The 25786-nt window shown below is 43.7% G+C and overlaps 2 protein-coding genes and 1 pseudogene across 4 annotated transcripts in view; 1 reads left to right on the forward strand and 2 right to left on the reverse strand.

Moving 5' to 3' along the window:
* The window catches only part of DNAJC11 (DnaJ heat shock protein family (Hsp40) member C11), a gene marked incomplete at its 3' end in the record, with an annotated part of 65866 nt that overhangs the window by 20306 nt on the left and 19774 nt on the right, over positions 1 to 25786 (forward strand). For both annotated transcript variants that reach the window (XM_082467987.1, XM_082467988.1), the window contains exons 2-4: positions 5701 to 5830; positions 7855 to 7928; positions 16679 to 16780. In XM_082467987.1, the coding sequence (XP_082324113.1) occupies positions 5701 to 5830; positions 7855 to 7928; positions 16679 to 16780 (306 nt within the window). The remainder of the gene's footprint in view (positions 1 to 5700; positions 5831 to 7854; positions 7929 to 16678; positions 16781 to 25786) is intronic.
* LOC309663716 (protein tyrosine phosphatase type IVA 1 pseudogene) lies at positions 11294 to 11930 on the reverse strand (annotated as a pseudogene). Its single transcript has one exon. The product of its transcript is annotated as a protein tyrosine phosphatase type IVA 1 pseudogene (transcript).
* Positions 12279 to 13832, reverse strand: LOC309663728 (uncharacterized protein). Its single transcript, XM_082468088.1, has one exon. The coding sequence runs from the start codon at positions 12413 to 12415 to the stop codon at positions 12281 to 12283; it is 135 nt and encodes a 44-aa protein (XP_082324214.1). The 5' UTR covers positions 12416 to 13832; the 3' UTR covers positions 12279 to 12280.

The raw sequence follows: 25786 nt of genomic DNA on the forward strand, positions 1-25786 counted from the left end.
GGCATGTCTCTTTCCATCCTTTCACTTTCAACCTGTTTGTGTCTTTAAATCTCAATTGAGTCTTTTGTTGATAACATATAGTGTGGTCATGTGTTTTCATCCATTCTCCCCGTGTCTGTCATTTGATTAAGGAATTTAATCTATTGACATTTAAAGTAATTACTGATAAGAGGGACTATTTCTGTCACTTTGCTATTTGTTTCCTTTTTTTTTTTTTTTAATTAATTTATTTATTTATTTTTGGCTGTGTTGGGTCTTCGTTTCTGTGCGAGGGCTTTCTCCAGTTGCAACGAGCGGGGGCCACTCTTCATCGCGGTGCGCCGGCCTCTCACTGTCGCGGCCTCTCCCGTTGCGGAGCACAGGCTCCAGACACGCAGGCTCAGTGGTTGTGGCTCACGGGCTTAGTTGCTCCGCGGCATGTGGGATCTTCCCAGACCAGGGCTCGAACCCGTGTCCCCTGCATTGGCAGGCAGATTCTTAACCACTGCGCCACCAGGGAAGCCCGATCATTTTTTATAATACATTAGTCTCTTAAATTATGTAGAAACAAAATGTGAAATGACAAGCCAGAGTTATAAGACGAGCTTTTAGATTAATCTTTTTTTTTTTTAAATGTGTTAGTCTCTTAAATCATTGAGAAAACAAGATGTGGAGTTATAAACCATTTTTATAATAACTCTAGCTTTTATAATTGCCCATGTATTTGCCTTTACTGAGATCTTTATTTCTTCATGTGGCTTTGAGTTACTGTCTGGTGTCCTTTCATTTCACCTGGCAGGACTCCCTTGAGCATTTCTTGCAGGCAGGTCTAGTATCTCACAGTAAGGGTCAAGGTTCACATTTTTGCGTATGAATATTCCCTTCTTCTAGCATCATTCATTGAAGAACTATCTTTTCCCCATTGCACTACCTTATATTGCACACCTTTGTCAAAAATCAACTGACTATATATATAGGGGTCTATTTGTAGACTCACTTCTGTTCCACTGATTTGTGTATCTGTTCTTTTACTGGTACCACCCTGTCTTGATTACCATAGCCATATAATAAATCTTTTCTTTTTTTTATTTTTTATAAATTTATTTATTTTATTATTTATTTTTATTTTTGGCTGCGCTGGGTCTTCAGTGCTCTGTGTGGACTTTAGTTACGGCGAGCGGGGGCTACTCTTCATTGCGGTACGCGGGCTACTCATTGCGGTTGCTTCTCTTGTTGGGAGCACAGGCTTTAGGCTTGCGGGCTTCAGTAGTTGTGGCATGTGGGCTCAGTAGTTGTGGTTTGTGGACTCTAGAGCGCAGGCTCAGTAGTTGTGGCGCACGGGCTTAGTTGCTCTGCGGCATGTGGGATCTTCCCGGGTCAGGGCTCGAACCCGTGTCCCTTGCATTGACAGGCGGATTCTTAACCACTGCGCCACCAGGGAGGCCCCCATATGATAAATCTTAAAGTCCAGTAATGTGAGTCCTCCCGTTCTTCTTCAAAGTTATTTTGGTTAGTAAAATAACTAGGGAAGTAAATTTCTTTTTGCTCCATATCATTTTTCCATATAAATTTTAGAATTGGCTTGTCAGTTTCTACCAAAAAAAGCTGGGATTTTCACTGGATTGCATTGAATCTATACGTTGCTTTGGGGAAATCTGACATCTGAACAATACTGAATCTGCTGATGCATGAAAGCAGCTTATCTCTCCATTATTTTTGGTCTTCTTTAATTTCTTTAAGCAGTGCATTGTAGTTTTCAGTGTATGGGTCTTGCAGTTGTTAAATTTATCTCTAAGTAGTTCATGTTTGTTAATGATACTTTAAATGCTATTGTCCTTTTAAGTTTCAATTTTTAGTATATAGAAATAAATTGTATGGGGAGGGGGAGGGGTGAGATGTGACAGGGTGAGAGAGTGTCATGGACATATATACACTACCAAATGTAAAATAGATAGCTAGTGGGAAGCAGCCGCATAGCACAGGGACAGTGCTTTGTGACCACCAAGAGGGGTGGGATAGGGAGGGAGATGCAAGAGGGAAGAGATGTGGGAACATATGTATATGTATAACTGATTCACTTTGTTATAAAGCAGAAACTAACACACCATTGTAAAGCAATTATACTTCAGTAAAGATGTTTTTAAAAAAATTAAATTAAATTTTTTAAAAAAAGAAATAAATTGATGTTTGCCTGTTGATCCTGTATCCCATGACCTTGCTAAAATCACTTAGTAGGTTTTTTTTGTAGATTCTTTATGATTTTCTACATAGACAACATCTGCATATACAGATATTTTTATTTTTTAATATGTTTGCCTTGAACTTCTTTTTTGTGCTTTATTGCATTTTTGTATTGTATAGCATCTAATCCAACAGCTTTAACAGACCACTAGACTCTACAGGTCTCTAGGGACCTTTTCACTATGAATCTTGTGATACATAAAGGTTGAATTTATAATAGATTTACTTTCCATTGAAATTATAACCAGATGATTGAGATGATGAAACTTTTCACACTTAAAGCACAATACATCTCTTAATTTTATAATGAATTTTAGAAACAAGTACGTAACTTTAGGCATCGTTTTTAATGCTATCACATATTTTGAAATGATATCAGTGTTTTTACGATAGTGAAAGAGTTTATCATTTATGAAATATCGAACCAGTGACCTTAGCTATTCAGTTATGATAAAAGGCCCAATCTAACCTTTCATTGAATGTGGTATTTATTAAAAATGAAACTTCTTGTTTCTGTTACTTAATCAGTAGCACGTTAAGCCATTTATTAATATGATTAAAGAAGGTATTGCGGACTAGACACTCTACTCCCTTGTCATCTGGTTTACTTTTAACAACCAGGAAATAGCAGTCTAACCTAAAGTCAGTCAAGTCTATCTAATCCTGCACTTGTAATTTTTATGAGATGCTGGACAGAGCAATTAAAATTTGCAGAAAGAGAATAATTTGTAATGGCTACTCAGGAAGGAACAAGCCCCTTTTACATCGTTACATAAGTAAACCTATCTGGAGAAGACACATTTAATTTGCCATTAGTTAACTATTCTTTATTTGCTTAAAACAATGGGATTTGGCACGGGTGGCATATTGGTAAGTGTGGCAGGGAATGCGTTGCATAATTGACGTGAGCGTGGAAAGAAGCCTACGGTAGGAGAAAGAAAAGGGAACCACAGAGATCCCAGAGATGGGAACGCTTAGTCTTGTGTTTTTGTTGAAATAGAATACATGTATAGAAAAGTGCACGTCATAAGCATGCAGGTCAGTGAATTTTCACAAACGTGGGCCCCTTCATGAATGAATGTTCCTATCATCCTCACACCAGGGCTGTGCCTTCTCTCTGAATTGTCCCAGTTTCAGTATTCATGCTGCCAAAAGGATATCAAAGTTGAATTGTGACAGTAATGATAGCTACAGTGATTAAATTCCTCACGTGTGCAAGGCATTGTTAAGAGCTTGTATGCGTATTAGCTCATTTACTCCTCAAAGGAATTGTGAGGGGGTACTGTTGTCTTCAGTTTCAAGATGAGAAAACAAAGAAAAGGTTCTAGAAGAGCGACAGTGAGTAGGTGTTTGCTGTGTGCTGGGCGCTGTAGGGAGCACTGTGTGGTCACCGTCTCATCTCACTTCCACGCCGCCCCCAGCATACTTGTCAGCCCCGTCAGCAGGTGAGAAAGCCGGTGAGAAAGCCGAGGGACAGAACGCTCATTAGCCCGAAGCCTGCGTTCTTAACCACCACCGGAAGGCTGGCGTGTGACACCAGAGGAAATCCTACAGACGGCCAGATGCAGAGAAAGCGGGAGGACGGCCATCTACAAATTGTTCAGGAGTGTGATTCCCAAAGGCTACACCAAAGAGGAGATGGAGAAAGAGATTAGTGCTGGCACGGGGCAGACGTCTGCCTAATCCTTGGAGGCAAAAGGATGCTCAGTCAACAAGGTCCTTGACCATTTTCCAGTGAAGTAGTTAATGGAAACTGTCAAGAAGCTGCTGATTAAAAACACTGATGTGCGCCTGTGCCTATAGTCGAACCGCGAGGGTCCTGTCTGCGTTAAAGGACAGCTGAGTGGCCTGGGTCTAGCAGAGCTTTTCTCATGACAGAGCCACGTCCAGTTAGAGCTGGGAAGGCCCGCAGAGGTCATCCACCCAACCACCCACTCCTCGGACGGAGAAAGTGGCCCGAGAGTGGCACCTGGGTCCTCACAGCCTCTCCTCCCGGGCACGTGGGACTGACACACGTAACGTTCCAGTAACGGTTATTGTCTTCCTGTTGGGAGTTCTGCAGAATTCCTTGTTTAAGATCTCTGGTAAACTTGCACAGATTTCCTGGCATCAGAATCACTTGGCCCTATAGAAAATATCTAAATTTCAGGCCAAAAATTATCACTGAAGTAAGGTTTTGCCTTTTTTCATTGGTAAAAATCATTCATTACTCCTGGAATTGGAAGATATTGAAAAATTGTGGACATTAAAGAAAAATACAGTTTAACGTCTTCCCTCGTAACCTTGATGCCTTGAGTAATCGTGTCCTTGTGACCGCTCTCCTGTGTACCCGTGTTCCCGGACCTGATCCCAGAACACCGTTCATCCTCAGCTTCCTCAGTGAGGACCTGGTCCCATTCCTCTACCCAGGGAGCTGGCTTCTCAGGCCCCTCTGGCATGTTGTCAGTGACCCAGAATTTGCTTCTGTTGTCAAAACGGTGGGGTTGCCTCGCAGAATAAAATGTTATTTACTTGAGAAATCATCTGGACAGAGCTGTCCATTTGGCATCACCTCTGACAGACCAGAATGGTCCCTGGGGTTGGTATAATATCAGACATAGTACTTCCCCAAAACACACCTGAGGGCCCTGCCAGAGAGATGGCACAGTGTTCCTAGAGCCTCTGACGAAGTCTGTTTCTGAGAACGTGGCGGCTGAGAGGCAGGCGAAGGAGAAAGTGGATTTGTCATCCCTCTTCCTTCCTCCCTCCTGTGCAGTTAAAACACACCCAGAGCCCATTTCACCCTTTGTGTCATCTGTGCTCTTCTTATGGTGCATTTTCCCCTCAAATTGATTACTTACAAGAATTGGAGAGGTGTATGTTTTGGGTAGTGACCCTTTGGGTGCTGGGGTGGGAAGGCTTTTTACTGTAGGATAGTAAAGCATTCTTGCCTGCTTTATGTGCTCCCTTTTAGAATTAGAGGTTGAATAGAAATGTGTGTTGATTTGACAATTCTATGTCTTTGATTTTTTAAGGGTGAATATTCATTGAGTTTCCTTTGTCAGAAAATGGATTAAACGCATGGCATTTCTGTCTAATGGTATATAGCTTTTTTCCTTTCTGAACAAATTCTTTGTTGAGAGTACCTTGGCAGGATTGACTTTAAATAACTCAGGTTAAAGAGCAAGCAGGTCTCTGTGACGTTTCTCATTTCCGCTCAGAGCACAGAGAACCAGGGTAGGGACACAAGCTTTCATTTCATCTGATAGCAGCATTTCCCAGCAAAACACAGTTGCTATCGATGTACATAATTGATCACTTTATTAACTGTGGAAAAAAGGGGCCTTATTGAAGTAATAAAGCATAACTTCATTATGTCCTATATGTAGAGAGCAAACATGTTGGAAAGTGGCTGACAGCTTCCCATTTCAAGGCTGATTCTGACCATGATAATATTTAAGCAGCATTGATTGTTCTCTAATTGGATTTTTCCTTCTGTAGGCCACTTCCGAAGAGCTGAAAGCCGCCTACCGCAGGCTGTGTATGCTTTACCATCCTGACAAGCACAGAGACCCGGAGCTCAAATTGCAGGCGGAGCGACTATTTAACCTTGTTCACCAGGCTTATGAAGGTCAGTGCGGGGCTTGGCTCTATAGAAACACCCTGGTAGCAGACACTCAATTTTTAAGAGGCTTGATTTGTAGAGGATAGAAAAAGAGAGTCCTTAGAGGTGTATAAAAGAGGTGGTTAGTGTAGTGCTTTTTACTGACAGGGACCTTTGAAAGAGTAGTATTTTGCTTTGGAAATCAATACGTGTCCAGTAAGTAGAAAATGAGGCTGCAGGTGAAGTAATAGCCCAGCGTCTGAATTGCAAGGGAATACTCCAGCTTTAAATCATTTACTAGTTTTCTTCTAAAGGGAACTCTTAGAGGTAAAAGGCTGATCACTACAGACAAGCTCTCTTTGTTCTCTTTTTTTTGTGAGAAGATACAAAGAACATTTTTTCCATCTGAAAGTGATTTTATTGGTTCTGTAGCATTCAGTTAAGGAAAGGTACTAACAAACGGAAGAAAATAGTGTTAAGAAGCCTAACAGGAAATGAAATCAAGTAATTCAGATTTTTATATTTATACCTTATGTATTTCAGAAAAAGTTTTGTAATATATTTGTTTATGAAATATTAAAATCACTAATAGGTACAGTTTCTGTTTGAGATGATAAAAAAGTTCTAGAAATAGATTGTGGTGATGGTTACACAACATTGCGAATTTATTTAACAGCACTGAATTGTACACTTAAACATGGTTAAAATGATCAATTTTATGTTGCGTGTATTATACCACTATTTTTAAAATTAAAATTAAAAAAATATGAAATCACTCTTAGGATCTATGCCAAGTAAAGTAAGTTATTCATTCCAGAGCCATTTGGTGATTTGCTCCTTAATTAGGTAGACGAAAAATTAGATTTTCTTTACAAAATTAAGACTTCTCATTGTGGACATAAAGGCGTATTGCTGTATTCACTATAATTTTACCAGAAAGTTAGATTTCAATGAACAGTAAAACTGAGACTGTGACACATATGTGTGTACAGTCAGCCTGTGTCTTCACCAAATGTAACTTTTCAGGCTACTTATCTGGTCTGAATAAAGCTTGACCAAAAACTCGTTCCTTTTATTGTATTTGGTTGTCTGAATTACCCACATACTGGATTGTATTGTTTTGGAGATTTGGGGAAGAGTTAACAGAAAAACCCTACCAGTGCTTGTGAAAATGCTGCAGCAGCAGACCTGGCCCCAGTGTTTGGCCTAAAGGGAGACTGAGATGGTGAATAAATAATTCCCTATTAAATCCTAGAGATCAGCTCAAGAAGTTTGGCTCCCAAGTTTTCCGGTGGTCCGCATTTCTTTCTTCCTCATTAGATTTGAATATTGATAGAGTCATTTACATCATTTTTAATTAGACCTAAAAATATATGGGAAATCTCAGGCGGGGAAAGATTCAAAGGTCTTGAACAAAAGTTGGCCCAGCAGAGGAGGGAGGTAACGACTGTTTGCTGTACGGATGTTCAGGTTCGGTTTGGAGGTCCTTTGAACAGCTCTCGCCCTCACTGAACAGTCTTTTTCTGATGTACTTTAGGTGACATGGCCGACACCATAGTGAGAGGTGTTTGTGTCTTTTAAAAATGATTTACAAATAAAGAAGAGAGGCACCCAAAAACAAACAAACAAACCCCTACATAATAATGTCAGATTTTTCTGGTCAGAGCCTGTCCCTAGTTTTACATTAGGCTCTGTTAGAAACTGGGATTCACTCTCTTAAGCCAAGGTACTTTATAGACTGTGGCAGAAACTCACTAGGTGCTTTTAAAACAACTGTCCTTTAGAGATGCAGGGTCAGTGCACCTCACAACGAAGAGTAGCTTGGACTCGAAAAATCCGATGTTTCTCAGTTGTAGCCACCTTTAAACATGTCCTCGCTTGGATCTGGGGAACGATTAGGAGGAAAGACACATCGGGAATGAGGGGGTCTCTGGGAAGATTGTGGCTGGAAAGAGAAGAACAAAAAGAGGTGGCCTTGCCTGGTGGTATTGTGGTCAGGACTGAAAGGTGAATTTTGTGCTTTGTGAACATGTTTGGTGTTTAACTTGCAGTGCTCAGTGACCCCCAAACCAGGGCCATCTACGATATCTATGGCAAGAGAGGACTGGAAATGGAAGGATGGGAGGTAAGAGAAACTTTGTGTCTCGTGTCCCAGGAACATCACTCAACAGCTACAGAACAACAGCCCCCAAATCCCACAACCTGCAGTGATGCCTTTGAGAATATGTGAAGGCATCAGAGTCCTCTTCTCGCCTTTATATTTTGATTTAAGGAATTGGGTTCTACACTTGGCTTTGCCACTTTGTAACTCTGTGAACTTGGGACAGTTAGTCATCCAACTTGTCCTCCGTTTCCTAACCCATCAGGTGAATAGGAAGAGGGATGGACTAGACCAGTAATTTTTAACCCAGGGGAGGGAGCAGGCCGGTCAGGGGGTGATAGTAGATGGTTTCTGCAAGGGCACAGTTCCTACACGTACCCTCCTTCCACACGTATACTTCCTTCCCCCCTCCACGGCCCTGAGCCCCTCTTTCCACCCGAGGTTACAACTGAATCTAGGAGGTGTTTGTTGGCGCTGTGTTGTGCATGTGAACAAAACGGAAGCACGGAAAAGTTGAGAACTACTGGATTAAATTGTCTATAATGACCCTTCCAACTCTAATGGGCTGTACTATTAGAATGTTGTAAATATAGTGAGTAAAACAAAATAAATAGCAGGTATCTATGAAATAGGTTACCTGGACAGCCATACCATGTGGGACCTATCACTAAAATTCAGAAGGTTCTGTTTTCTTTCACTCTGCCACTGAGTAGTCTTAGAGCCTTGGGCAAGTCGTTTGACTGCTTTGTACTTCCGTGTTATGACCTAAAAAATAATGATATGCGGATCAAGTAGAAGAATTAATATGAAAATTTGTTGTAAAACTCTGTATTGCTGTAAGTACATATAGGTGTTATTACTTAATTTCATTACAGAAACTTGGTTCTGATGCCCAAGAAATTCTGGTAGGCTGTTAACGTTAAATTAACTATCATTGAGTTATTTTTTCATCGTCATGTAAGCTTTCCCTTGAAGTTCTTTTGGTATTTGCTCTCGTGCGCGCATGACTGTCTATTCTAATTTTAGGATGAAAACTTTCTAAAGGCCTTTGGATACGGACTGGAACAGAAGTGAAATGGGGTTCTGTTGCCGTTTCCACCACTGCTTGATATTGGTGGCTTATGGGCCATTTCCAACCTATAGCCATGTTTTGGTTGCCCACAGAGTGAATTGTAGTTGCTGACATTTGAAACTTAAGAGGCTTTGCAGGAAAATCCTGTCTCTTATCTTCTCTGGAAAAATCAGAAGACCTGGTAACGCTGTGTCTAAATTCCCCTCTGAGGCAACAGTCACCCAGGTCAGAGGAGCCCCTGCCGTTGGACTGGACCGTGCTGCCCAGTTTGCCCCAGCCCCTGCCGCTCCCTCCACCCTGCCGCTCCCTCCACCCGTCCGCACGCCCCGCCTGGCTCCCAGCGGGCATTTGGCTTCTGGCCTTTGGCTCAGTGGAAATAGAAGTGCATCATGTCACATTAGTTCATGGTAGCAAAGTGTTGGGTCTAGTGGCTTAGAATTTTTTTCATCAAAAAAGGAAAATAGAATTCTGTTGAATTTACTAAGTTTCTCCTCATGCCGCAAGTTAAAGCTCCCTTGTGTTTTGAAGCCGTGGGTTGGTTACAGTTTTTCACGGCAGCAGTCAGGGCCACTGAAATGCTGTAGGCCTCTCTTATGTATCCCCTCTTCAGAGTCTAGGTTTTTCATTCCCAGCAGCATTATTCCCACTCAGTGGAGCAGCGGGGTAACGTCTTCCTGGCAGAATATTGCATGGTTTCCTATCACCAAACCAAATTATCTCCCCATTAGAACAGAGAAAAACCATACACACTGTCGTGATTATAAAAGTATGCAGGCAGTCATAGGCGGTGACTGGATAAGCTTTTATATTCATATTTTTTAGTAGACGACTTTAAGGGAATCAAGTTCTCATCAATCAGAATTGGCTTTTTTTTTTTTTTTTTTTTGCATCAATACTAAGCCTTCACTGATGATAAAAATGCCTTGAGGCTTCCCTGGTGGCGCAGCGGTTGAGAATCTGCCTGCCAGTGCAGGGGACATGGGTTCGAGCCCTGGTCTGGGAAGATCCCACATGCCGCGGAGCAACTGGGCCCGTAGGCCACAACTACTGAGCCTGCGCGTCTGGAGCCTGTGCTCCACAACAAGAGGCCGCGACAGTGAGAGGCCCGCACACCGCGATGAAGAGTGGCCCCCGCTGGCCGCAACTAGAGAAAGGCCTCGCACAGAAACGAACACCCAACACAGCCAAAAATAAATGAATTAAAAAAAAAAAAATGTCTTGAAGGAAAACTACAGTAAGGTACCTCCTCAGATACTTACTGAGAAGGGATGTATGGGTGCCTAACGTGTAATAGGAGAACTGAGCCCACTGTGAAGGAAAAGTCTCGCTGAACTCGAGCACTTTGTGGAGGTGGCGTCGCCGTTCCCTTGAGGAATTCTGCAGCTGGTGGCTTTTTCAGTATGAGGGTTCTCTCGTTTCAGTCACAGCCTCCACCCCAGGGAGGAAGCTGTGTTCCCTTCACGCTGTTGCTAGTATTTTTAGACTATTAAACTTTTCCACTTGCTGACCGGTGTCCATCTGCCACGTGTCCGTCAGTCTAAACCCACGGGTAGTCAGGGAGGGATGGAGGACACGGGTGAAGCCCGTAGTGTTTGGGACGCCTTCAATCCAAAAATGCCAAAGCAGCCACAGACGTGGCGATCACTCCTGTCCCAGCTCTGGCATCATCCCCTTCTGCTGGTGGAAGCTGGGGATGAAATTGAGCGTTTATAGGTTGCATCAAACGTTGACCCTGTTTTCAGGCACTAGGTAGGTTTTTAGTCTTTGTCTATTCTCTTTTTTTTAACCTTCAAGAGACTTCGTCATGCTCTGGCAGGATTCCAAAGGAATGAGATGCAACCATTCCCAGCTCGTAACACCAGCCTTTTGATTTCTTAAAGTCGCAAGTCGCAGTGTTTGTGCGGATACCCATGTTTCAAACGAAGTTGGCCTCTTCAGAATGGCAAAAATCCAGCTTTGAGCGGTGAATGTTCAGACAGTATTGAGTCTGGTAACAGCTGGCAAGTGGAGTGGAAACCATACAAGTCGGGGGGGCTTGCAGACGTCAGATTACATTTAGAGGAGCAGCCTTTGGCCCGGATCAGCCACACTGTAGTTTTTGTCTGCAGTCCTTTACCTTTATCCATATCTCACTTTTCCCTGCCTCTTTGACATCATTCTTTTTTTTTTCCAGGAAAGGTCAATTGGTACAAACGATAAGCCCATTTTAAATGCTGAACAGCAAGAATCCTTTGCTAAGTGTCCAAGTAGGTTGATCATAACCCAAACATAGAGGTTGCAATTCTGCCAGTTTTGTGGCCTGGTAAAACTGCTTTTCAACACTCCTATGGAAGCTTCATCAGACTTTACCAAGCCAACGTGCTGGCTAACATGTACGACAAATTCCGTCCTGTCTAGGTTCCACTTCCAAGCAATGGCATCAGGCACCCCAGTTTTATTGAATGCGACAGTTGTTTCTATGACCATTGGAGTCTTCAAAGTGCAGCCGCATTTTAGGACAATACTTCTCCAAATACAAAAGCTTGCTGTTAAAAGCTCCACGCTGCTTTTGTCTTATGAACTGTACTGCATCTTCATATTTCATTCCACCTTCAATTAACACTAGGGCGACAAGCACTGGAGCTCTCCCAAGGCCTGCAACACAATGAACAGCAATTGCAACAACCAGCGTCTTCACAAAACTTAATTTTCACAAGACTTAACCAATCATCAACAATCTGGTTAGATGGTGGTACGCCATCATCAGAAGGCCAATCAAGAACATGGATGCGTTCTTTCTCCACAAGAGTAGTGTCATAAGTTGCCTCACATACTCTTACTATTGTGGTAACTCCATACTTCTTAAGTTCCTCTATAAATTTGTTTAAGGTCGCATTAGTTGGATTGTGTGTAATAAGAAATCTCATGTTCTCGTAAGTGATTTCCACAGAAGCTGGGTGGTTCATTCGATCCATGTTAATTTAGTTAAAAAACACTCAATAGGGTTATGAAAGAATTTTAAAAATTGAATACAGAAATGGTGCAAAGAAACTGAGTCTACTTCAATACACCCCACTTGAAATTCTCAGTGGTCTTGAATATGAAGTTGGGAGTAATGGGAAATGAAATGACCCTCCTAACAAGAAACAGCAATTCTTCAATCCAGTAATACTGAGGCAGTAGAAAGGAAGTGCACTGAGGTTTACCCTGTCTAGGTCAGAACTCTTGTAAAAAATGCTCTGTGGATTTCAATTCAACACCTCTGTGTCCAGGTTCACCACTCTTATGGGGGCTTCTTGGTGGAGTAGTAATGAAGTTATACAGTTCACTTGTCTGCATAGAGGTTGTGCTGTGCCTGGCAGTAATCTCCACTGCCCTTCAGAAACTCCATAAATGTGTGACCAAGAACACCACAGAACTGAGGAATATATCTACTCGTTGAAGATTGTGGCCTAATCATACAGCCGGTCCCGAGGCAGCAGTGACACGGGCAGCGGTGGCAGGGCAGGGGTGGCGGCTTCGCGGGCCGCAGCGGGGGAACCGAGCTCTATCTGCCTGACATCATTCTTATAGTGTCTGGGAAAGTCAGCCTGCATTAAGAGCTGTAATATGGTCAAGGTCATGAAAACGAAGACAGAAACTCCCACAGATGGGAGGAGACTAACAAGACATGTGATTAAATACAATCCTGGGTCCTGGATCAGATCCTAGGGCATAACAGCGACGTTCACGGAAAGACTCGTGAAATCCCAGAAGTCTGGGTTTAGTTAGTAATGTACTAATCTTGGTTTCCTAGATTTGACAGATGTTTGTTCCATGGTTCTCTTAGACGTTAACATTTGGGGGAGGCTCGGTGAAGGGTAGACGAGAACTTTCTGTACTATCTTTGTAACTTCTCTAAAGTTCTAAATAATTTTCTAAAATTATTCCAAAATAAAAAGTTGACTCACTAGAATCATAGAATTTTCAAACCAGACAGCACCTCAGGAATCGTGTAGTTTTAATCCCCCTCATTTATAGGAGGAAACTGAAGCTTAGAGAGTGAAGTGACTCACCTGAGGTCTCCCAGGAGGTTCAGGTGGTGTCGGAGAGCCTAGGTCTCTGTCCTCTTCCCACTGTGCCACCTGCTTTTACAGGTCTCTCTACAGAGACCTCATCTACAGAGTAAGTCATCCTAACTAGCACAGGGTAGACCTAGTTGGTAAATGATCAAGGTGCACAGTACAGGTATATGGATACATGGGCGGCATATGATACACTCTGCTGACGAAAAACATTGAAATTGTCTATGGTCAACTAATCTATGACAAAGGAGGCAAGGATATACAATGGAGAAAAGACGGTCTCTTCAATAAGTGGTGCTGGGAAAACTGGACAGCTACATGTAAAAGAATGAAATTAAAACACTCCCTAACACCATACACAAAAATAAACTCAAAGTGGATTAGAGACCTAAATGTAAGACGGGGCACTATAAAACTCTTAGAGGAAAACATAGGAAGAACACTCTTTGACATAAATCACAGCAAGATATTTTTTGATCTATCTCCTAGAGTAATGGAAATAAAAACAAGAATAAACAAATGGGACCTAATGAAACTTAAAAGGTTTTGCACAGCAAAGGAAACCATAAACAAGACGAAAAGACAACCCTCAGAATGGGAGAAAATATTTGCAAACGAATCAACGGGCAAAGGATTAATGTCCAAAATATATAAACAGCTCATGCAGCTCAATATTAAAAAAACAAACAACCCAATCAAAAAATGGGCAGAAGACCTAAATAGACATTTCTCCAAAGAAGACATACAGATGGCCAAGAGGCACATGAAAAGCTGCTCAACATCACTAATTGTTAGAGAAATGCAAATCAAAACTACTATGAGATATCACCTCACACCGGTTAGAATATCACCTCATACCGGTTAGAATGGGTATCATCAGAAAATCTACAAACAACAAATGCTGGAGAGGGTGTGGAGAAAAGGGAACCTTCTTGCACTGTTGGTGAGAATGTAAATTGATACAGCCACTATGGAGAACAGTATAGAGGTTCCTTAAAAAACTAAAAATAGAATTACCATATGACCCAGCAATCCCACTACTGGGCATATACCCAGAGAAAACCATAATTCAAAAAGACACATGCACCCCAGTGTTCACTGCAGCACTATTTACAATAGCCAGGTCATGGAAGCAACCTAAATGCCCATCGACAGACGAATGGATAAAGAAGTTGTGGTACATATATACAATGGAATATTACTCAGCCATAAAAAAGGAATGAAATTGGGTCATTTGTAGAGACGTGGGTGAATCTAGAGACTGTCATACAGAGTGAAGTAAGTCAGAAAGAGAAAAACAAATATCGTATATTAACGCATATATGTGGAACCTAGAAAATGGTCCAGATGAACCGGTTTGCAGAGCAGAAATTGAGACACAGAAGTAGAGAAAAAACATATGGACACCAAGGGGTGAAAGCGGCAGGGGGGTGGGAGGGGTGGTGTGATGAATTGGGAGATTTGGATTGACATACATACACTGATGTGTATAAAACGGATAACTAATAAGCACCTGCTGTATAAAAAAATAAAATTAAATTTAAAAAAAAAAGAAAAAAGAAAAGAAAATGTCTAGTACTTTCCAACTGTAATGCAGTTTTGGGGTGCAGATGTCTGAGGGTTACCGAAGGGGGAAAAAGTGACTTGCAGCTGGCTTAGCTTTCTTCCATTCTCCACCATTCTTACACGTACCCTGTGTAAAGAAAGTATAAATAGTAAAGGCCGTCAGGGCCTGTGGGAGCTAGAATGAGATGCCTGGCCAAGTTCTTCACGGCTTCAGAGGGGCCAGCCATTTTGACTTTGCAGTTAGCTCTGATTATGTACCAGCTGTTTGCAGAACTTCTGTAAAATACAACTAGAAATGGGATGACTTAACACCTTTGGGATATTTGCCTCTTCATCTGTCACAGAGTGTGGCAGAGAGAAAGTCATTTGCAAAGGTCCAACAGCTAGAATTCCTGAAAGCAAATCTTGTTCTGCTCTGGGCCCCATGGAGGAAGCACCCCATCAGTCCGAGATGGGGTAACTTTGGGGAAGCAAAAGCACCATAAATAGGTGCACACAGGGACTTCCCTGGTGGTCCAGTGGTTAGGACTCTGCGCCTCCACTGCCGGGGGCCCGGGTTCGATCCCTGGTGTGGGAACTAAGATCCCGCAAGCTGCGCGGAGCAGCCAAAAAAAAAAAAAAAAGATGCACACAGCTCAGTATTTTTAAGAACTAGCAGAGTGAGCGTGCCACATCGGTTAAATATAACTGAGAATGTTTTTGTGAGGTCACAGAGCAATCATTGTCATGCCATTTGGACTTTCAGTTTGTTCTTGGATTATTTTAACAGTGTTTTTATTTTAAAACTTCCTTTAAAAGAAACACCTCCCCCTTTTTGGTAATTAACAATTTATATGGGAGTGGAGAAAATGTTTTTGTTATTTTTTTCTGCGTACTTGCCGAAAGTGATAGTGAACAGATTTCTCAGTTTTTTTGGATAGGCCAGTTCTTGTATTTATTTTTCTGTAATGCTGAATAATAAAATCAAGTTGCACAAAACCCCATTTACTGTAATATATATACATACATACATATGCATAGGTTTTTAGGAAGACACATAAAAAATTAAATGTTAGCCTGTGAGGAGGAGGAGTGTGGGTGAGGGGGAATTGTACTTTTTGCTTCATATCTTTCTGTACTATTTTGATTTTTTGCTATAAGCATGCATTTTTTTGAATAATTTTTAAAACTTCTGATTTCCAAGATAGCTTTTTCTCACCTCACCTACCTTTGTAGGTGTTCTCTGAGCAGCCTCTTAGGACTCCCCGGTATTTCTCCCACTAATACAGGGTCAGTGCTGTGTGGCCTTTTCCCCCGTCATGCATCCAGTGACTTCGGTCATGTTTGTCCTGCTCCCACTCTCTGTGTTTCTCACAGGCCGTAGCGTTCAGGGCCCTCGGAAATGACGTGGTCTGCTTTCCTCTCTCACGGGCATGGTACCCGAGGCCCCCATGGCCCTTCCCTGCCTGTTTGAAATCTCAACTGGGCTGTCTTGCTTTCGTGATGAGCTCAGAAGGGCTGATGTGGGATGCCTTAACCTCCTCACAGATCTGACATCCCTGTGCATCCCCGAGGGCTAGCGTGGTCTGCCGATTGGTACCTGAGTATTGGAAGAGTCCCCTGATTCTAAAACACCCAGACCTCATGGCTTAAGGTCCCTTGGTCCAGGATGCTCAAGGGGCACCTCTGGTGGTGGCCCCAGCACACGAGGGAGACGTGCCAGTGCCATTGTGGATGACCTCGCCTCCATCTTGACACTTTTCAGCATGTGTTACCTGGGGCTCATTAGGAAATCTAAACTGTGACACTTAAGGTGATGTTTTCTTTGTAAGGTTCCTGCAGCCTTGGAGATAAGTGACTAAAATGAAGACAATAATGCTTCAGTCTCTGGAGAGCTGAGGGAAGGCACAACCTTGGGACTGAGCGGGTGTGACAGTGAACCTGGCTTCACCAGGGACCGGGCCGTCGGAAGGGAAAATCCCCACGGTCTCACTGGCGGCTCTTAACCATCCTGGGGGAAGGGAACGGCGGGACACGGTTAATGACACCGGCTCTTGTGTGTTTTCCTCGCTTTCTGGGTCCTTTGCTGACTGTCCTCCCGATTCTGCCTGCAGGTTGTGGAAAGGAGGAGGACACCAGCCGAAATCAGAGACGAGTTTGAGCGGCTGCAGAGAGAAAGGGAAGAGAGGCGGCTGCAGCAGCGAACCAACCCCAAGGTGAGCCGGGCCAGTTCTGGAGGGAAGGGTTGCGAGGCGCGATTCCCAGACGGCAGATCTAAAATAATTAGTGCTGGTGGCCTTTTATCGTAATAACGTACAGAATCGGGTGGAACAGCATTTTGCTTACTGCATCTCCAGAGTAGGATCTGCCTGGAAAGCTATCAGCAGAGCTGCTGGTGATGAGCCGGAGTGAAGGCAACACCAGTCCCCTGGTTTTCCCGGAAGCCAGGAGACTTCCTGAGCAGAAACGCAGGCTAGCTGTCTGAGACCTTTCCCTGTAATCCTGCTGCCCAAGCCCTTGACACGTGAAAATCAGGCAGAGGTCCGTGTCAGGAAAGGACAGCCACCTACCCACGCATTGAGGCAACAGGATTCCTTGCAGACCAGTTACGAAACAGAGAGCCAGAGAACGCAGAGGGCTGGGGGTGTTCCCAGACGCCGTGAAGTGAGGGGCGTGCTTCCATCACCCCAGGACAACGGTGCCGTGAATAGCAGTCACCCGGCTGTTTCCGCAGCCACAGGGTGACCACCTTTAACCATCAGTCAAGTCCCCGATGAAGTCAGAGTTGTGTACCCCAGGGACACACCTGCGTCTGAAAGTTACTTTTCAGTCCTGTATGATCTCCTTTTCCTTGGATGTGTTGGAGAGGCAAATTGTTCTGTGTGCGTGCCACAGTCCTGTGGCAAAAGGAGAGCTCGGTCGGTTTGAGGTGCCGGTCACGCTGAAGGGCTAACTGAATGTGGCTCGGTGTTCCTGTTCAGCCGTGTTTTATGAGGGGCTCAGCAGCCAGACTCTGTCATTGTGGCCGGGGTAGCCCGGCAGGCAGCCTGAAAATCTTCTAAAGAAAAAGAACAAATGCTAGCTTACAACTGGGAAGCATGATGTTAGGAGCTTCTGATCAAATACGTTCTAGAAAATGGATTTTTCTAAGACCCCTACGCATTTAAAGGTCCAGATACTCAGAAGACTCCCATCTCTTTGAATCCTGCATTTCAAAGTATACTTGTAAGCGCCAACGCCTCTCCTTCCCTCCTGCCGTCCTCTTTAGCGGAGGACAGCTTCAGGAATGTAGTTAACTTTGGGTCAGTGGAGGTAGAGACTTGAAACACCCATTGAACCAAGTCAGGGGGTGTGAGATGCTGAGAGAGATGAAAATCTCCGAGGTGCCCTGAACTGTGCTAACGGGTTCCCTTCTCGGGTATCCCAGCCAGCGCACTGGAGGAGGTCTGCGTAAAGGTCAGCCTTGGCATGTGGAGCTCAGGATCGGGGAGCTGGGGTGGAGCTGGGGTGGCAGGGGCAGGCTGATGCTGTGCTGTCTATGATTTGCTGGCTGAAGTTTTGCTGCATTCAGAACAGTGAGGGGGAAAGACAACATCACAGTAGCCTGAGCCTCTGTGTCCCGTGATACAATTGGCCATCTGGGTGTGTGCGGTGATTGCTTACTGGGATTGTATGGAAATGTGTCTCCAGGCCATGTTTCTGTGAAATGAGGGAGCACAGCTGTGACCATTTCACACATGCCTGCAAGGGATTGTACGATTCCCAATACTTTGCTACTTCCAGAAAGTGCTGCCAAAGAAATAAGACATTTTCTAACCAGAAATACTGAGTGAAAACCAGATGCCGGCTCTGTGGCATTTTGAGGAGAGGTTTTGAGCTGGATCTTTTATTCCATTTCTGACTGTTTTTGCTTTGCAAGATGAGCAGAAAGATTTAGAATGTTCTCATCCTAAGACAAAAGGGGTGATCTCTTTTAAGAAGACCACAGGGAGGACTTCCCTGGTGGCGCAGTGGTTAAGAATCCACCTGCCAATGCAGCAGACACGGGTTCGAGCCCTGGTCCGGGAAGATCCCACATGCCGCGGAGCAACGAAGCCCGTGCGCCACAACTACTGAGCCTGTGCTCTAGAGCCCACAGGCCACAACTACTGAGCCCGCGTGCCTAGAGCCCATGCTGTGCAACAAGAGAAGGCGCCGCAATCAGAAGCCCGCGCACCGCAACGAAGAGTAGCCCCCGCTCGCCGCAACTAGAGAAAGCCCGCGTGCAACAACAGAGACCCAGTGCAGCCAAAAATAAATAAATAAATAACTTAATTAATTAATTTTAAAAAAGAAGAAGAAGAAGAAGACCACAGGGAGAAGGACACCTTTGATGACCTTGGGGCTTGGTATGGCCTGTCACCCAGACCTGCACTGAGGATCACAGCTTGTAGGGGATGGACGGACTGGGACAGTACCATTCATGGCACTGCCGTCTGAAACTTGCACGGGTACTTTTCCATTTTCACCAATAAGATTTCATTGGGCAGGAGTTTTCCAGGGGAGCAGGTACCAAGAACAGACAAAAGGGTCAAGTGGGGAAACCTGTAGGTTGGAAATACTGGCTCTGACACAGCGATACAGGACGCAGAGCTCGCCCTTTGACCTGTGTGCAGTTTTTTCATTTGGAAAATGAGGATACGTCCCCTGACCACCACGCCAAGTTGTTAAATGATTGAAAAAATATGAAATAGATGTTAATTTATTAGAGAAAGACAAGCCTGCTATGTAAGTGCAAAGTGGTACGTGTACCAAGGTGAGGTTAAGAACTAAATTTTGCTTCAGTGTCTCATTTGGCACCGTGTGGGAAACACTTGGCTTGGTCGGGTAGTTCATTGCCCCCTGGTGGCTGGCTGGGTTTGGGTGGGGTCTGTCAGTTGGGTTCTGGAAATGGCCCTCTGCTGATACCCTCCACCTGCTCCGGTGGCCGAGGCCCAGTGGCTTCAGCGTGGCCAGTCACGTGTGAGCCTCGGCTTGCGTGAAGGTGCCCTGGACGGCACTGCGGGGCCGGAAGGAGCGAGTGCCGTGCCCAGCTCCGGCCTGCATCCCCTTTCCCTCCCCACCCTCCGGCCAACAGGGCACACAGGCTCCACATATGCTGGGGGCAGCGTGGGAGAACCTTGCACTTGGCGTCAAGAGCTCTGGCTTCGGATTCCACCCCCAGCCCCAGTTCTGCACCCCGGGTCCAGCCACTTCTCCAGTCTTAGCTCAGTTTCTCCCTGTGTGAAATGAGAGGTTTGCCACGAGGCCCAGTGCTTGGGGTCAAATCCTCAGACCCCAGAGTCCTTAGCTTAATTGCTTCTGTTTTCTGTCTTTAGGGCCATGTGGGAATAAATTCCTCTGTCTGTATTTCCTGCTGGAAAACACCAAGCTCAGGTTGCTGGGGTCCTGGGGCCTCCAGGGCCCTGCACATTGATTGAGCCAGCATGGGGGTGAGGGGAGTTTATGACCAGACAGACGATGAGGTTTGTCTGCATCTCGAGGGCTGTGTGTGACTGGAGTCTTGACTGGACCCCCCTGGCCTTCCTCCCTCCGTCTTGAAGATCCCTATTTTACTTGCATAATCCACCTCCATTTCTTGCCTTTTAGAGACTTAAGATCATACGATAGGCTTGTTCTGTGCCATGTTCACATCATATTGATTATTGTCATTCCTTTCTTTTGTTAATACCCATAAATCTCTCTCTGTGGACAGCGGCCAGTTTGGGAGTCAGACTTTTCACTGCCTTCCTAATGAGCTTGTCCAGACCCCATAGGAAGCAGGGCATTAAGTCAAGGATTGTTTAGGGGGCTTCATTGTCTGACTCTGAGAGTATCAACTCCTTTCTTTTGGACGCTGTTACATAAGAGTTTCGTGGAGATTGTTACTGTATTCCCTGGACCATTCATTTTCCTTTCTCCTTCTGCTACTACAGAGGTTGACGTAAACTCCCTGGTAAGACCTTCTTTCTGGTTTTAGAAAGGCCATCTTATCAGTCGTTCCTATAATAGCTGAAAAACAAAATTTAGCTTTATCAGGAAAAAAAATGTTAAATAATGTATGAAGGAAGACATGTAACCATAATCCCAAAAAGATGTAAAGATGTATGAGTACAGGGTTTCCCTGGTGGTACAGTGGTTAAGAATCCACCTGCCAATGCAGGGGACACGGGTTCGAGCCCTGGTCCGGGAAGATCCCACATGCCGCGGAGCACCTACGCCCGTGCGCCACAACTACTGAACCTGCGCTCTAGAGCCTGAGAGCCACAACTACTGAAGCCCGCGTGCCTAGAGCCCGTGCTCTGCAACAAGATAAGCCACCGCGATGAGAAGCCCGCGCGCAGCAACGAAGACCCAACGCAGCCATAAATAAATAGAAAGATAGATAGATAGATAGGTAAATTTATTTTAAAAAAATAAAAGATGTATGAGTACATTACTCAATTATTTTTAAAGGATTTTTTACAAGGTTTGTTTTGGTTGCCATGGCTAATGATCATAGCTGTCGGAATGAACCCGTGGTCACGGCTTCAGTCTGTTCCGTGGAGGTGATTCTGATGTCATAAACTGAATCGGCCGGGCTGACAGGATAATCGTGCAGAAGAAAAGTTGTTTGAACCCATATGTTTGTCGTGCTCAGTGGCAGAAAGGGGCTGCTGTTGAAATTGAAGAAGTTGGACGTCGTCCCTTAAGGAGGAGGGACCAAGTCTGGGAAAGCGCTGAGCTAGAAAGCAGGTCTTTGGAGGAGAGGAGGGAGGTGGCCGACTGTGACGAGGCGTAGAGGAAGCTACTTGAGTGGGTCGCAGCTGCACCCGCATCCTGCCAGCGTGACCACTTACATAAGCAGGGTGTCAGGGTAAAGTCCGTGGGGCAGAGGTCTGGGGCAGGGGGAGTGGCTGGGACCGAATCGTTCTTAGAAGTCCTGGTAAATTTGAGTTTGCTTCTCCATGACAGTGGAGAGTACAGGCTCCAACTTCCATCTCAGACAAAATGGTCCCGTGGAGACAGTCTCACAAGAGCCACCACGGGTTCATCGGCTATAAAACGGGCAAATTTCACATCGCCTCTTACCGTGATAGCCTCTTCCGGTGGAATTTTCAATTAGTAAATAGTTACTATCGAGACTGCATTTGACAGAAATTTCTCACATTATCCTTGTGGCCAGATAAAGACATACAAACACAAAAATATTCAGAATGAACTACCATATGACCCAGCAATCCCACTCCTGGGCATATACCCAGAGAAAACCATAATTCCAAAAGATAGATGCACCCCAGTGTTCATTGCAGCACTATTTACAATAGCCAGGACATGGAAACAACCTGAATGTCCATCAACAGAGGAATGGATAAAGAAGATGTGGTACATATATACAATGGAATATTACTCAGCCATAAGAAGGAATGAAATTGTGCCATTTGCAGAGATGTGGATGGACCTAGAGACTGTCATACAGAATGAAGCAAGTCAGTTAAAGCAACTGAAAGCAGCATTTGACAAAAAGCATCCGGAATTAGTCAACAGAAAATGCATAATCTTCCGTCAGGATAATGCAAGACTGCATGTTTCTTTGATGACCAGGCAGAAAAGCTTGGCTGGGAAGTTCCGATTTCTCTGTCATATTCACCAGACATTGCACCTTCGGATTTCCATTTATTTTCGGATTTCCATTTATTTTGGTCTTTATAAAATTCTCTTAGTGGAAAAAATTTTCAATTCCCTAGAAGACTATAAAAGGCACCTGGAACACTTCTTTGCTCAAAAAGATAAAAAGTTTTGGGAAGATGGATTATGAAGTTGCCTGAAAAATGGCAGAAGGTAGTGGAACAGAACGGTGAATACATTGTTCACTAAAGTTCTTGGTGAAAATGAAAAATGTGTCTTATTTTTACTTAAAAACCGAAGGAACTTTTTGGCCAACCCAGTAAGTTATCCAGGCTGTTCACAGAGCCGGTGTGGGAGTGGATCCCCGGCCGGCAGGTAGTGCTCCGGTCTCGGCGTGAGTTCCTTTGGGTCAGGAGTGGCTGAGCCTTTGATGCTGATGCCGTCTGATGGCCTCTGGGAAAGGGCTGGGCCCCATCTCTCCCAACTCCAGGCCCAGCCTGTGGGCGATGGTGTCATTTGGTTATGTTGGGCCCTCCTGATCAAGGAACATCTGAGACTTATGGGCACAAGAGGTCTATTAGGTTTTTTTGGGCTTTTTTAAATAATTTCTTAAATTTTTTTAAAACTTTTTTTTTTTTTTTTTTTGCTGCGTTGGGTCTTCGTTGGTGCGCGCGGGCTTTCTCTAGTTGCGGCGAGCGGGGGCTACTCTTCGTTGAGATGTGCGGGCTTCTCATTGCGGTGGCTTCTCTTGTTGCAGAGCACAGGCTCTAGGCGCTCAGGCTTCAGTAGTTGTGGCACGCGAGCTTAGTTGCTCCGCGGCATGTGGGATCTTCCCGGACCAGGGGTCAAACCCGTGTCCCATGCATTGGCAGGCGGATTCTTAACCACTGCGCCACTAGGGAAGTCCTTTACTAGTTTTTAAATATGCATATCAGACCTTTTTGAGATATTCATCATTTTTAAGTAGCCCCTAGTTTCGAAGTCTAAAGTGTGGCAGTTTTTTTTTTCGTGTGTGTGTGTGTATCTAAATAATATGTGTAAGTAGTTTAGAAAGTCAGATAGTTACTAGGCTTATTTTTTTTTTAAATGTTGCCCCCCCACCTTGTGGACTCCTGACTCCTTTTCCCCACTCCTCCCTTCTGAGCTCTTTTCTCTGACATTTCCTACTACTTCTAAGTTGCATATTTACTATGTTCTCTGTTTTTTTCAGTTTTAGTAATTATCTATTGACCTCCTGCCAGAAAAGATAAGGATATAGTTCCCCCAGACAACACATCTTTTTCAGTTCATCCAATGTAATTATAATACCCTTTAGGGTTAAATGAATATTCACTGTACGAATACTCAGTTGAACCTGATAGTATACTATGATTACCTGACTTCTCTTAATACGCTTTTTACTCTGTGGTGTTAGTAGCTGTCCAATTTGGTTCCTTTGATTAGTTTCCTATAAATCTGTCAGACACCTTGTGTGTTCTGTCTCTCTCCTTTTGGTCCTGGTAGCATCCCTCTGGAGCTCTCCTCCATCATCCCCCATCCCAGTCCAGACTAGACTCTGCTTTCTAGGCCTGCTGTCCGGCTGTGACCTCAGGACTTTCCTCGCCAACTTCCTAGGACTGCCTTTGTGTTCATTCATTCAACAAACTGGCCTTGAGTGCCGGCCGAGAGAGGCACTGTTAGACACTCGGCAAAGCAGCCCCTTCCCTCGTGGAGTTTGGATTCCCTCCAACCCTTTCCTTGGTTGGCTCCCACACCTTCCCCTTTTTGGTTTATCTCTTTGTGGAGGAAACACATTCTCCAGTTGCTCCTTTACACAAGATGCCTGAAAGTCAAATTTCTTTTCCGTTTCATTCCCATTCAAGTGTCTTTTAAAAGAAAAGATAATTTATATATAATCGTATGTATGTATGTAATTCTATATACATACATACATAGAAGAGATATGTGTAATATTATGAACTATAACATAGTAATAAACACCTAGTACCCACTGCCTGACCCAAAAACAAGAATATTGCCCATAACTTGCATTCATTTCCACATTTCTCTCCTTTTCCCTCTCCCTGCCAGAAGGAAACACGATCCGAAAGGATCCAATATGTGAATAAAAGGAATGTATCAATAGAAAGAAAGAAAGGGAGAATGAATATAAAAGAAATAATATGAGAAATTTCCCAGAACTGAACGACTCAACTTTCCAGGTGGGAAGGGTCCACTCCACTCCCAGCACAAGCAAGAAACTCACACGGTCCCCATTCTGTTGCTTTTTAAATTTTGTTACAAATTGGATGTATGCTTAAGCAATATAGTGTTTCATATTTATTGTTTTTGAGCTTTGTAAAAATGGTACCATGCTATAGGTATTCTTTTGGGACTTGCTTTCTCCCCACCACTCATACTCTTCCAAAATTCTGTATGTTTCATGAAGCTGTGTCTCACTCATTTTCATTGCTGGGTACCATGGCTTATCTGTTCTCCTGCTGGTGGATATTTCGATTGTTTCCAGGTTTTTGCTGTTAGGAACGTTGCTGCTGTGAACATTCCTGTGCATGTTTCCTGGTGCACATGTGCAAGGCTGTCTCTTGAGTGTGTGTGTGTGTGTATGTGTTTGCACATATGCATGTACACCCATATACCGCACAACCTAGATATGAAATTTATGGGTCATAATATATGCAGATGTTGCCATATTATTTCCCAGAGGTAAAACATTGACTTTGCAAAACTCAAAATCAACTTTATACTTGATGCTAAGTACTATAAAGCATATATCTTTATACTCTGTGATATATATGTGTGTGTAGATAGATACACTTGTAAAGTGTATGTATCTGTAACTTAATACTTGGTTATTCCTCTATATTTAATAATAGGTATTGCTTATTTTTGTCTATTTAGGCCTAAAAATTGGCAGTTTTATATAATTTGACTGGATATTAAATTCCGGTTTGGAAATCATTTTTCCTCCGAGGACTCAGAAGACCTTGTTCCAAGGCTTCTAGCTTACAGGGTTGCTGTTGAGAAGACTAGTTCTAATCCCTGATTCTTGTGTTCTTTTCCCCCTTTGATAACCCTTAGGGTCTTTCTCTCTGGGTTTTCACAATGGAGAATCTTGGGGTGACTTTCTCCCACCTGGAAAATTGAGTGGTCTGCAGTTCGGAGACATTTTCTAGTATTTTTTTTCCCCTCCTTTCTCTCTTTCCAGATTCCTTTTATTCACATATTGGACCCTTTGGACTAATAATTTCATCTTCTTTTTTCTCCCTCTCCATTTTGCATATTTTTCATTTAGTTCTACTTTTTTGGAGATTTTTTTTCCTAGATTATATTCCAACCTTTCTATTTAAAGAATATAGAAAATTTAAAAATTTTTCTATAATGTTTTTAATTTCTTAGACTTTCTTATTCTCAGATTTGTTGTTTTTTTCATGGGAAGTAACGGGGTAGGAATTTGGCATTTGAAGATCCCCCAGGTTCAAATCCTGTCCCTGACACTTATCACCTGTGACCTTGTGCAAGAGACTGCACCTCTGTGCTCCTCAGTTTCTTCATCTGAAATGGAGAAAATAGTGCCTCCTCACTGTTGATAAGAAGAT

This window comes from Balaenoptera physalus (genome assembly GCF_965194825.1).
Source record: "Balaenoptera physalus genome assembly, chromosome: 1".
Lineage (NCBI taxonomy): Eukaryota > Metazoa > Chordata > Mammalia > Artiodactyla > Balaenopteridae > Balaenoptera > Balaenoptera physalus.